The 14,068-nt window shown below is 45.0% G+C and overlaps 1 protein-coding gene across 1 annotated transcript in view; it reads left to right on the top strand.

Moving 5' to 3' along the window:
- The first annotated feature begins 8,545 nt into the window (after positions 1-8,545).
- The window catches only part of smap2 (small ArfGAP2), a 57,117-nt gene continuing 51,594 nt past the window's right edge, over positions 8,546-14,068 (top strand). Inside the window, exon 1 of the mRNA XM_063184973.1 lies at positions 8,546-9,030. Coding sequence (XP_063041043.1) covers positions 8,928-9,030 — 103 coding nt within the window. The 5' untranslated portion in view covers positions 8,546-8,927. The remainder of the gene's footprint in view (positions 9,031-14,068) is intronic.

The following is a 14,068-nucleotide window of genomic DNA, read 5'->3' as shown; positions in this document are numbered from 1 at the left end:
CGGGACAGCATACCCCTTTGCCACCCTGTCGGCTGCCCTGACTGCACTATTGGGAGAATACACAGTGAGAGAATGGGAGAGCAACTCATTGACAGGATGAGAGAGCATCGCCCTCCTCCTCTTCAGTTCGACTGTGTTACGTACGTGCGCACATTCGCAATGTGTAGGCACTCCAAGCGTCAATGCACCGTTGAGTTGAGTGCAAGGCCAATGTGTGTGTGTGTGTGTGTTTAACAGTGCACAAAACACACACACACACACACACACACACACACACACACACACACACACACACACACACACACACACACACACACACACACACACACACACACACACACAAAAGACAGGCACACACACAAAGTGTCTGAGTCACCATGGCCGATTAGCCACCATCGTTCCCTCCCTCTCTCCCTCTCTCCTTCTCTCCCTCCCTCTCTCCATCCCACCATCTAACCATCCCTCCATCCCTCCATCCATTCATTCATTGTGTGCATAGTTTCCTACTGTCCCTGTATCCCGGCCCACCGACAGGGGGGTACAAAGGGGTATGTTGTCCAGGGCCCATGGAGATAGGGAGCCCAGAATTGGGTCCCCATAACATTACATTGTATTGGGTAAGGGGCCCTTTCAGATGATTTTGTCCTGGGCCCAGCAAAAGCTGTCAGCGGCCCTGCCCCTCTACCGACTGACAGAGGCGTTTGCTCGCTCGGGGGACATCGCGGTTATCGCCGTTGAGTCACTTCCTTTCTCTCTGTCCTGCTCTCCACCAGTGTTGCCAGATTGGGCTGTTTCCTGCCCAATTGGGCTGCTTAGGGGGGGACGTCTGCTGGCAAAGACGGGGAAAATTGGCCATTTGGCGTTTTTTTTGTGCCGTTTTAGTCCCATAGAAATCAATGTAATTTGTTGAAATCGGGTGAAAAATAGCAAATTTTGGCAGTTTTGATAAGACATCTGGCAACACTGCTCTCCACAGTACAGTGAGAGAGTCTGAGTCACCGCAGGCTGTGGTGGTCACATCCAGGGCCGCTGACAGCTTTTGCTGGGCCCGGGGCAAAGTCATCTGAAAGGGCCCCCTATCCAATACATACAATATAATGAAAACCCAATTCTGGGCCCCTTTCTTTCTGGGCCCGGGGAAAATGACCCCTTTGTCCGCCCTTGTTAGCTTCCCTGGTCACATCATCACCTGTCCTTGATGAGCTCTATGGGACCACTTGGTGACACAGACTGTGACGGTCATGATGAGACACACACATAAACTCACTCTCTCTCTTTCTCTCTTTCTTTCTCTCTTTCTCTGTCTCTCTCTCTTTCTCTCGCTCTCTATCTTTCTCTTTCTCTTTCTCTTTCTCTCGCTCTCTCTCTCTCTCTGTCTCTCTCTCTCTCTCTCTCTGTTTTTTTTCTCTCTCTCTCTCTCACTTGCGCAAGCGGGTGCAAGCGGGTGCAAGCGGGCGCGCGTGTGCACACATACGCATGCACACATATGCACACAGACGGACATACACACACAGATACACACAGATGCACTCACATAGTGAACACACATCAATTATGAGGCACATGCCTATGTACACTGCGGTGTCCTTAGTTTTGTGAGTCAGGAAAGGGAGTAGGAACAAGCAATCATTCGAAATGTAAGAGTTGTAAAGCATGGTTGGACTGATTTCATTCATCTGTCAAAGACGGGTGCACGTGCGCACGCACACACACACACACACACACACACACACACACACACACACACACACACACACACACACACACACACACACACACACACACACACACACACACACACACACACACACACACACAGTATAAAGTTAAGTAAAGAGTAAAGTGCAAGTGACAGGGTGAATTAAATGTTTGAGGAATGTTAGTCAGTCTTTGACATGTTCATGAAGTTTTCTTCAGAGTATTGAGAGCCCTATCTCACGCCTTTCGTAAAGTCTTCACGAAAATAATAGATTAATTTTCACGCTGCCTATTCACTTGAATTGCCCCACTGCTGCTATGGTTATCCAAACGTCTGCAGGGGCGGGGAGGGAGTGCTGACAGAACACTGCTGATACACTCGGGACGCCCTTTCGGTACTTACGCCTTATGTCCCCTAAACCTAAACCTAAACCTAAACCTAACCCTAACCCTAACCTTAACCCTACTTAACCCTAAACCTAACCCTAACCCTAACCTTAACCCTAACCTTAACCCTAACCTTGACCCTAAACCTAACCCTTGAAATGTTTGATTACCATGTGACGGTAGGCTACCGAAAGGGCATCAAACTAGTGGGTCGCTAGGCAACAGTCGGGCAATTCAAGTGAATAGGCAGCGTGAAAATTAATCTATTATTTTCGTGAAGACTTTACGAAAGGCGGGAAATAACGTGAATGCACCACGAAAATTGATCTATTTTTTTCGTGAATACTTCACGAAATGAGTGAGATACGGTTGGTATTGATTTGATGAGTCTGAGTCTTTGACACACATGCGCAGTCAGAGGCGGACTTTCCATTAGGCAAACCTAGGCAATTGCCTAGGGCCCAGACCAAATCTGTCCTCCATAGGGGCCCCAACTGTCACACCAGTAGCGGAAAACACACACACAAAATTGGGATGAATTTTAATGTCACTAACTTAAAGTAATACTCGAAGATATGTATGAGACAAAACACTAAAATAGCACCAAAACACAGAATTTTATGTCTATAAAATGACTTTTGAGGGCCCCATGTTTATATTTCGCCTAGGGCCGCAAAATGGCTACATCCGCCCCTGTGCACAGTGGTCATGCAGCTGTCCGTGACAGGTTAGGTTAAGGGAAAGTTTTGGTCAGGGCACAAATTTAAAACTCAGAAACGTGGCAGTACTGACAGGTTAGATTTAGGGATGGTTTTGGGAAGGGCACAATTGCAAAACTATGAAACATTGCATTACTGACAGGCTAGGTTCCGGGATGGTTTTGGGAAGGGCACAGCTAGACCAATCAGAAGTTACCTATGTGCTCTAGACAGCAGGGAATGCGTCGGAATATGTACGCAATCTTGGATGTTGGTTTGCATGAGAAATGAGACGCAATTTGTTGAGATCAGGCTCAGTGAGCAGTAGGAGTGAATCCTGAATGGCTGGTAGGGGTGATCTGATGTGGTGTCAACAATGATCGATTCGGCGATCCGAATCGATCCGGGGCATGGACAATCTAGATCCAGATCCGGCAAGTTCCAGAATCAATCCGGCAATTTTTTTAAGTTTCAATTACTTCCATGGATATTTCGGGAGCAAATGAATGTTAAATTAAATAAAAACACTTCAAAACATTGCAAGACTGATACAGAGTGATACAGAAAACAGCCAATAAATTGTTGCTCAGTATCTGACTACTTGTATTTCCTCATCATGGCTGAACATTTGCTTTGCGTTCAGTAGAAATGTAATGCATTGCAATGCATTGTAGAATTGAATCGAATCGGATTGGATCTAATAGAATCGAATCGAATCGGATCTACTACCTCCCGAATCGTGATCGAATCGGATCGTGAGGGCAGTGCCGATCCACACCACTAGTGATCTGATGATCTTTTCTGCAGTCTTCACCACCCTCTGCGGTGCCTTCTTGTCTGCAGCTAGGCAGCTGCTGTGCCAGACAGAGATAACCTGATTTACATAATCTTTCTGCGTCCAGCAATTACACACGGGGGCGTTCCCAGTATGCAAATACCAGATGGCAGGAGTTAGGTAAAGACAGGGAGGCTGCTGGTCAGGATGTTCTCAATGGCACCTCTGTAGAAGGGGGTGAGTGCAGTTGTGGGGAGGTCAGCTCTTCAGTTGAAGGAGAGGATTGTGTACATCCCAGGAAAAGGTGCAGCAGGACGAAGGCCGACTGTGATTTTCAAAGTGAGAAGTCTACACACGTAGAATCCTTTTTGTTGTCTTTTGTTATTTCATGGCTGGATTACGTTTCGACTTCAACAGTCTTCATCAGATTCTCCTGATGAAGAAGAGAAGGAGGAGAATCTGAGGAAGATTGTTGAAGTCGAAACGTAATCCAGCCATGAAATAATAAAAGACAACAAGAAGGATTTTAAGTGTGCGGACTCCTCACTTTGAAAACTATGAGGTCAGCTCTTCTCATCCTCCGCAGGAGTGGAGGCGTGTCTACGCAGGGGCGGAGCTATAGGGGGAGCGAGCAGGGCAATTGCCCCGGGGCCCGGGGCCCTCCGGTATTGGTGGTGGGGGCTGTATCATGACCTTTGCAGGCCTTATGGGGGGCCATCAGTGTCTCTGTTTCCTTTCATTTACAGTTGTTAACTTTGTGAAGCACATTGAGTTGCACCTGTGTATTAAATGCGCTATATAAATAAACTTGCCTTGCCTTGCCTTGCCTTGCCTTGTCTTGCCCTGGGGCCCTGTATGCAATTATTCCGCCACTGTGTCTACGCCATTTTGACCAGGCAGGTGTGATCTCCCCATCAGACTGTTGTGATGTGGTTATGCATCGTGGTCCGTCCTCCGTGTCTCACTGCCTCTCTAATGGATGCCAACTAGCAGAGTACGGTGATGGACTGTCAGTAAACCTCCCTCCCAAAGCCCCATGCAAATCTGATGTTGCTGAGCTATTGGCCTCATATGCACCTGTGACCTGAACAGGTTTTCCTTTCTCAACAATTAGGCTGGGCCCTACCATTAACCCTCCGTCTATCTGGTTTCAATGGCACCTCTTACAAAATGCCTTTTAAGACAAATGGCAAAATGAGCCAGCCAGTGTTGCCTGCACAATATCTCTGGAGTTGAGTATGCACGTCGGGCATCCAGAACTGAAAGGAATGTATTGATATGTGATCAGATCGAAAATATTTAATTGAATATCGGTGAATTCGCTCCTCACAGATATAAGCCTAGACATAGGATATAGGCCTATCTTCTCCGTGCCTTACTCGGAGCATTCACATATCAGCACCACACTTGTGGACAGCTCCGGACATACCGATGAGGGTGTACGCTGACGCGTGGACAGCTCCCCATAACAGCAACTTGGTGTCTGAATGGCGGTATGAAAAAGTGCTGGGGTTTGTCGGAATGGCGTTATGTCGGAATGGCGTTATGTCGGAATGGCGGTCAAATCAATACTGGTGTATTCCATGATTCTTCCCAACTCTCGATGAGATAGGTCTGGGCTCTGGGATATAGGCTAGAACAGAGGGTCCCAAACTTATCCATGGCAAGGACACCCATAACGGTAGGGACACATACACGCGAATTTGCGAACTTTGCCATTCATTCCTATGAGAGAGGCGAAGGCAAGCGATGGCGAGGCGATGGCAAGCGACAGCAAGCGAACAGGAGCGAAGCGAAGCGAAATTATTAAAGAAAGTTTAATGTTATGCAAATGAGGAGCGAATTCGCCTGCCACGGCCCAATCAAATCAACAACATAACTGTTCCATTCCATTTGATTCGCCGCGACGACCTGATGACGGTTGAATTTCGCCTCTCTTCGCTTCGCCTTGCTTCGCCTCCTATGTGTCCCTACCGTAAAGCAGTAGATTCCGGGCCACGCCCTCCTAGTGACGCAACACCTTCGGCGGTGCTTCTAGTCTGGCCAGGAGCAATGTAAATGTCGTTTCTGATTTCCAGAAAATTTGTCAACTCCACTCACTTTGTCGGAAACCAGTCAAGCAGTAGCAAACCTAGGGAGGCGGGTAAACCATGCCGTTTTGGAAACGTTAATTGTTATGCTCTTGATCAGACCAAGTCTCGAAGGGATTTGAAAGTCGATGATAATCAGGCTAGTAGATTCCAGCCAAGGCGTGAGCTGAAAATTATAAGGTTCTATCTCCATTTTTGGTAAAATTGAGTTTTTTACATAATCTGACCCATTACATGCTTATTAATGCCTGTGTGGTGTTATTTTTGTGAAAAAAAGTATTATTTTACATTGTTATTAATGAAATAAAAACGTTCTATCTCACAAAACAGCTGGGATGTAAAAACTTTGATGCTCAATATCTCAGAACTACCCTAAACGGAGATAGAACCTTATAATTCTAAGCTCACGAAGGCCCTTCTTACATCGGTCGTGTGCCACACACGTAACCAGGCACCTACAAAATGTCTGATGAAGGGCATGCTGCCCGGAATACAACTATATTAAATAAGAGAAATGCGAGCCTGGTGTCAATGACTTTATTTTCAGTTTTCACCCACAAAAAATAAACATAAAACAGGTGGAGGGACTACAGATAGTAGCCTAGCCAATTCAAGATAGCTGTCATTCACCCCTCTCCAAAAAGAAAGTGAATGGAAAAAAAGCAGAAATAAGATCACTTTGTTAATCATTGACATATTTGGCCATATCCTGATATTACATATGCGGAAAATACACGCAGGGCCGGATTAAGATGGCCTGGAGCCACTAGGCTACAGGTTGTTGTGGGTCCCCCAGAAGGCAAATTTACATAGAGAGTGTCATACATTTACCAGCTAAGAATTAAGCATGACATGTCTACCAACTGTACTCAACATGACAGATGATTTTTTCAATATTGCATCTTGTCACAATTCTGCAATTTTTGAATTTTGGCCAATCAGGGCCCCCCTGGCAGGTGGGGGCCCCTAGGCTGCAGGCATATCTAGCCTGTGCGTTAATGTAGCCCTGAATACATGCCTGATATGAAGTGTTCTGATTTTGAGTGACCTAGATAAGCCTGCTTTCTTAGTGTTTTCAAAAGGCCGGAGGAACACAATGATGGTTGAGTGCTCTCGTTAATGGCAGTTATTATCCTCTGACAGATGAGCTGCTCTATAGTTCTCTATAGCCGGCTTCACTTCCGCTTTGTAAAACTCTAGACCAGTGATTTTCAAACTGTGGGCCGGGGACCACTGGTGGGCCCTGAAGGTATTCCAAGTGGGCCTTGAAATCATTTTCTGAAAAAACAAAATCATGTTTTTGTGTGTGTTGCTGTTCATTTATTTGAATTTCATTGCTAATTGGGTCAGAGGTGGGCCCAGAACATTTGTGAAAATTTCAAGTGGGCCCCATGTTGGAAAAGGTTGGGAACCCCTGCTGTAGACCTAAAAGTGCCTTATTCTTAACCTATTTATTATTGTTACTTTGATTGTAGATGTGAGTGTTACTGTGAGTGTATATAATAAACCAGTTATAGGCCCATGTAATTACCTCTGCCAAGGACGTCTGTCTCTTTGTCAGAAGGAGAACTCAAAAACGTATGAACGGCTTTAGATGAAACTTTGTGGAGTTGTTGGAAAGGACTAACAGAGCAAGTGATAACATTTTGGTGGTGATCTGGATAACCGAGGGGGAGCTAAGGGGGTCGGCAGCAAGTTGGAAGAAAAAGTACAAAACAACATAAATAACTGAATGATTAATGTTCACCAAAATACGTAAACAAAAATAAACTAAACAATATTCCAATTACTTAAGAACTGCATTATGCATTATGAATCTCTGAACATTATTAGCATTGCACTGACACACAGACATAGGCCTATGATTGTGAAAGGGGGTGCACAGAAAAAGAAAAAAAAGCACGAGGTACGATCAATGTAAGAGGGGCCTTGGCTGGAATCGACCGCGTTGCCATGGTTAAGTTTGGGAACCTCTGTTCTAGGTTTGTTTTTTGTTTTCTTTGGACCATTCGAGAGCAAAAGCCAAAAGTCCAACTGGGAAACTCCAACTCCCATTGTCATTGTGACACAACACTCCACAGTTCACTGTACACAACGAAATTGCCTTCATGCATTACCCGTGCAAGGGGTCAGCCCCCAATGGCGCCCCAAGGGAGCAGTGTGGCACCATGCTCAGGGTACCTCAGTCATGGAGGATGGGGGAGAGCACTAGTTAATTACTGCCCCCACCAACCTGGTAGGTCGGGAGTCGAACCGGCAAACTTTGGGCTAGGCCTACAAGTCTGACTCCCTAACCGCTTACCCATGACTGCCCTGCCCTGCCCTGTTACTGTAACATGTAGGCCTACAGTGCATGTTTTTTTTTCCGGTGAAGAAAAAACTTGTATACGGGGGTCCCTGTGAATTTTGGATGTCAAAAGGGTCCCGGGCCTTAAAGAGTTGGGAACAACTATGATAAAGGCCGATTCCAGGTTTGCTGTCATGTCATCATTTCACCAACAGATGGCGAAACAGGATAATAAATTGAAACGGGAGCGTCTCACATGGCTTTAAAGCAGTTGGAGACTACTAGGCCTACTGGCGACTGACAGCGCTGATGGCCAGAGACATAATATTGGGGGGAAACGCGTGAAGAGTCTCAAAAATCGTGTTACAATCTAAGAGCTGGACTTACAAGTCTCAAAATCGCACTATGCTTTCTGGCCTACTTTAATTAGCTCTATCTCGAGCAAAGTAGCGCAATTAATCCTGCAGATGGCAGCAAAATCCGCTCCGTGATAACGCACGAGGGAAGAGAAGAGGCAGCCTACAACCCGTTCGATAGTGGTGGGGTTTTAAGTGAACACGGAGAGTACAGAGAGCTAGCGCATCTGTGCTGGTCGGTAGGTCGGTCTGGAGACGGAGGGGGAGTGATTCTGTGGCGAGTGCTAGCGTTTGGCGCAGGGGAGAGAGAGGGGCAGGGAATACAGGACGCGTGTGTTTAGTTTAGAAAGGAACGCCTTATCGGATACATCCCTCACTGGAACGAAATAGAGACGAGAGTTACTTCTCCTTTCAATATTAAATTTGATTGTTGCTAAACTAGCTCGCCTAGCGGGTTATTAGCTAGCACCTATTAGCCAACGTTAGCAAATAGGGGACAGGGTTCTTCCAATCTTGCGCAATTTAAAAGGGCTTGTCGATACGGAGGCATTACTTTTGTACTTTGTGTGCGTCTTCATCAAACGCGGGAGTCATTGATTGCGGCTTAACCGAAGACGGAGGGTGAAGCAGTGGGAAATGACGGGCAAATCGGTGAAAGACATTGACAGGTACCAAGCGGTCCTGACATCCCTCTTGGCCGTGGAGGAAAACAAGTTCTGCGCCGACTGTCAAGCGAAAGGTAACGTGAAGCTCCTTCCTTTCACCAGTTGACTCGCCCTGTCTGTTTTGCGAAGCTCCCGTTGCGAGTGAAATCGGATGATTTTGTTGAGCCCGTGTGCTTGACTGTAACCCCCTCCTCCGCACCCTTGCAGTGGTGTAACTTGGACTGGTCCTCCCGTAGCCTATCATCGCTGTCTGCATGACATCCCAACTTACCGTTCAGGGCAGGTGCAGACAGGCGCACTGTTGTCTGTCTGCATCGTCTAGGACAGGCATATGACAGAACAAATGTGTTGTAGGCCTACGTGTGGGGTGTGGGAGCACTTCTGCCATTTGAAAGGAAGTTGATGTCTTCTTCCTTGATTGTAAAATCACTTCGTCTTTATAGTGAGGACTCTCTTTTCAGATTGTGAAATATCCCGTGAACGTGACTCCGTAGGATGTGACTGTATAATATGCCACATTGTTGCTTTTTTGACAGCTTGTCTGGCCCTGTAGTACCTCGTTTTCTGGAGTGACTCACGCAGACTTCATCATTCTTTGCAGCCAGTGACAAGCCCCGTGCATCTTGTTTCGCAACGCTCATTTCCTGTTTTGACTTGCTTGCTACAATTGCAACTTTTATAATCACGGCCTTGCAGCTTTGTTGAGACAGACATTCCCCTGTTTAACAATAGAGGAACTAACAACAGGGGGACTGCAATTGTTTGTTTTGCTTTTTTTATGAGACAATACAAGTACTAGGTCTACTGATCTTACTCAAGATCAGATAGGCCTATGTCAAGTTGCAGAAGTAGAGTTAGTAGGCCTGCTGATAAAGGTTGTTATGACAAAGACATGTCAGACTTGATTTGGCCTGAAGTTAACATTGGTTGTTGTCAGTGATTGTTTACATGCAAAAGCCAAAGTGTTTACAGTAAAGTGAAACATTTGAATGCACAAGGGCTGACTGAATGTTTTGACACATGCTCTCTCTCTCTCTCACACACACACACACACACACACACACACACACACACACACACACACACACACACACACACACACACACACACACACACACACACACACACACACCAAGAGACAAGCGGAGGTGACCCTCAAGTGTGTGTGTGTGTGTGTGTGTGTGTGTGTGTGACCCTTGCCCTTGCGGTGGACAGGAGTTGTCTAGTCCCTGGCTGAGCGGTCAAGGCTCAGAGAGAGGGTGTGACCTATCCCCACCTGTCCTCTAACAGCTGACCCGTACCTATCTGTCCTTGTCATTGGCTGGCCTGCTCCCATATGTTGATTGTCATTGGCCGGCCGAAGCCATCTGCCCTTGTCATTGGCCAACCTGAAGCCATCTGCCCTTGTCATTGGCCAACCTGAAGCCATCTGCCCTTGTCATTGGCCAACCTGAAGCCATCTGCCCTTGTCATTGGCCAACCTGAAGCCATATGGTTGTCATTGGCAGAGTCTAATCTCTCATTCTAATTCCCCCTTCATTCATTCTCTCCCTCCCTCTCCATGTGCATGGCTTGCTCTCTGTGCTTGTCCACTGCTGTGTTAACATAGTATTTCTTAACAATTTCAAACATTTGTAAATCTTTTTGTTCATAATTCTATCATCATTTACAAAGTGTTTATAAAGCTGATTAAGGGACTGTTATTCTAAAGTGTTACCCAGATTTCTTCTCTCTCTCCCTCTCTTCGCCTTTCTGTTTCCCTTTCCTCTCCTCCTTTATCATCTGACATAGGCTGCCATTATTCTCTCCCTCCATCTTCTCTTCTTCTTCAGTTATGTACTGTATTAAGTTATCCTCCATCATGCTGCTGACGAGGCCTAACTGCTCTCTGCCATATTGATCTCAGACTGAAAGTTGACTCCTTTGTCCTGTGACTTTAGATCAGGTTTATTCAAATGGAGGCACTGGGGCCATATGCAGCCCTGGGACGGAAAGATTCTGGCCTACCAGGAGGTCAGAACAAAATGGAAAAAAAGTGTGTGTGCTATCTGTGGGCGTGCATAACTTGGAATCATTTACACAGACTCCAGGTTGGAGATATCTCTTTAGATAAAAGTGAAATCTTATATAAAATAATCTCATAATAGACCATCCTAAGGCTACTAAGAAATAGAGAAGCAAATATCTGTTCTGTCTGGAAAGCTCTCGCTATTGCACCCTAACCCCGGACACCGTGCTGCACGCAGTTATGCAGATTCTATGTTCGGCCCCTTCACTGGAAGGAATTTGAAAAACTCACCCTCAGTGACTTTTAATTGAATACCCCTGCTTAAGATGATCATACACAGGACCAACATTCTGAGTAAAGATAGACCGATATGTATCGATATCGGTATCGGGCCGATATTTGCAATTTTTAAGTATATCGGTATCGGCCGATGCACGTGTGGTTTTGGCCGATACGCAATATTTATTATTTTATGTCATTCGGGGTTTTTCTTTAAAGCACCAAGACACTTTATTTTTTTATTACTTGATTGTTAGACATTACTTCATTGTTAGAGTGGGTGTTCAGTGTTTCCCACAGACATTTTGGTACAGTATGACATTGGCGCATGGACTATAGGCCTACGCCTACATTTCAGCCATTTATATTTTGAGAAATAAGGCTACATAATACACATGCAGGGGTCTATGTAATGAAAAAAATAATAAAACAAAATAGGAGCAGAGATAAGAATTTAAGATTGCTGTGAAATTGTTAACGCATAAACAAAAAGGGTCTAAGAGGGTAGGCTATGCCTTTTCCCCACACACACATAGGCGTACACATTCTACATGAGGGGAGCTGGTCACAGGACCAGTTTTTCAAAATTCCTCCCATTAAAAGGGCTGAACAACATATTACACATTTATGTCTATATTCACATTCATTACACATTCATTTCTATATGCAGCCCGATGTCTCCTCTGCCTTGTCAATGAAGGCCTGTCACCTAACTCATTACAACTGTAAAGCAAAGCCTGGGGAGTGTTAGTAAACTCATCCCAACTGTCCCTTCTCGGAAGGTTTTTTTTTATTGCTCCCAAACCCAAGTTAACTACAACAACTTGACAAGGCTTTTGATCCCTCTCTCTTTCAAGCACTTGTGGTTTTCTCTATATGATGTATTTACTCCAGGAGGAAAATGCGAAGGAAATCGTAATTGAAATCGCTTTTAACAAACACGGAAATCGTAAAAAAAAAAAAAAAAAGTAATTTTTTTTTTTTTTTTTTTTTTTTAACATTTTCGGAAACTATGGCGGCCAAATTTAAACTATGGCGGGCCGCCATAGTTTCGTCAATGTATGGGAAACACTGGTGTTTAAATGTTACAAGTTCTACCTCAATTTGATAATGTTAAAGGAATGTTTATTTTTAAAGCGATGGTTCGGAGTAGAATCACCCTAATGCCATTTGAACCGTGACACCCATCCACCTTTACACCCGAAGTGTTTTCTGCCGCAGGCTCACATCAACAGAGTTGCCGTGTTATTTGATGTTTATTCCGGATAGCTTGACTCAAGCGCATATGGATCCTGGGCACCGTCTCCAAACTTTCCCCACAAAAATAACATGTCATGACACCAAACTTCTACAGTATAACAAATGTGGTTTGTACTCACAAAAAGATGAATTTGAAACTTTGTACATAGTCCAGGAGTTTATTAGTAACAACACACGAGACGATTAGCTTTTCTGCTGCTAAACATCCGTCGACGTCACTTCCTCCAGCTGGGACTGTCCACACAGCATGGCATAATATTACCGGAAGCGATTGCCGACACATAGCCAGATAGCTAAGGACTGGACCATTTTTTGCTGCCATTAAAATACACAAGAATGGAAGAATACACTGCCAGCATGGAACGTGAGGATGACTCTCGCGATTTTGAAGGAAATCCATATTTATTCGAACCCGAATATACGGACGAGGAACTGGAGCTGGAGGAAGTGACGTCGACGGATGTTTAGCAGCAGAAAAGCTAATCGTCTCGTGTGTTGTTACTAATAAACTCCTGGACTATGTACAAAGTTTCAAATTCATCTTTTTGTGAGTACAAACCACATTTGTTATACTGTAGAAGTTTGGTGTCATGACATGTTATTTTTGTGGGGAAAGTTTGGAGACGGTGCCCAGGATCCATATGCGCTTGAGTCAAGCTATCCGGAATAAACATCGAATAACACGGCAACTCTGTTGATGCAAGCCTGCGGCAGAAAACACTTCGGGTGTAAAGGTGGATGGGTGTCACGGTTCAAATGGCATTAGGGTGATTCTACTCCGAACCATCGCTTTAACTTGAGACCGGGAATATTTCTCATTTTTTAACCTTTTTTTAACCCATATCGGCCCCAAATATCGGGTATCGGAAATCGGGTATCGGCTAAGGGTGATGGGGAAAAAAAAAAACGGTATCACATCGGCCATTAAAAAACCTGTATCGGTCGACCCCTAATTCTGAGCAACGATGTTGTAAAATGTTCTACTCACTTAACACTTTTATCAAGGAACATTGGAGCCGCAGACCAATGTTTTCAGTCATTCTATTAGAAAAAGGCCATGTTGTTTTCCTGGCAGCTTCTCTCAAAAAGTTGCCCTGTGTATCATTACCTTAACCCGTTAAGACACGCCGTTATAAATTTGCAGCTGTTACCAGAATTAACTTGCATTACATTGCATTTGGCAGACGCTTTAAGCTACTTACAAACAAGGATATAATCAGAGCCAACATCACTAGCAAAATGACAATGACCAAGTTGTAGTGAATTACTGTGTTATGTCATAATATTGTAGTACCATGGTGGTTTTGGTTTTCAATGACTAAGGACTTATTACAGCGTGCCCTTAGAGGTAGGGTGTGCATTAAGGGGAGCATCTTTTGTCCCTTCTCAAAAAAATGTTATGGTCAGCAGCAGCTCATTTGACTGGGCAGTCGTTAGTCGAACTGTGTATGAAATGTGCTGTACAAGATTGGCCTTACCTTGGTGTGGTGTGATTGGTGTGCTCTCTCAAAGTGTGTGTGTGTGTGTGTGTGTGTGTGTGTGTGTGTGTGTGTGTGTGTGTGTGT

The sequence above is a fragment of the Engraulis encrasicolus genome, chromosome 20 (genome assembly GCF_034702125.1).
Source record: "Engraulis encrasicolus isolate BLACKSEA-1 chromosome 20, IST_EnEncr_1.0, whole genome shotgun sequence".
Lineage (NCBI taxonomy): Eukaryota > Metazoa > Chordata > Actinopteri > Clupeiformes > Engraulidae > Engraulis > Engraulis encrasicolus.
Note: the sequence above shows the minus strand (reverse complement) of the source record. Positions and strands in the feature narration are given on the sequence as shown.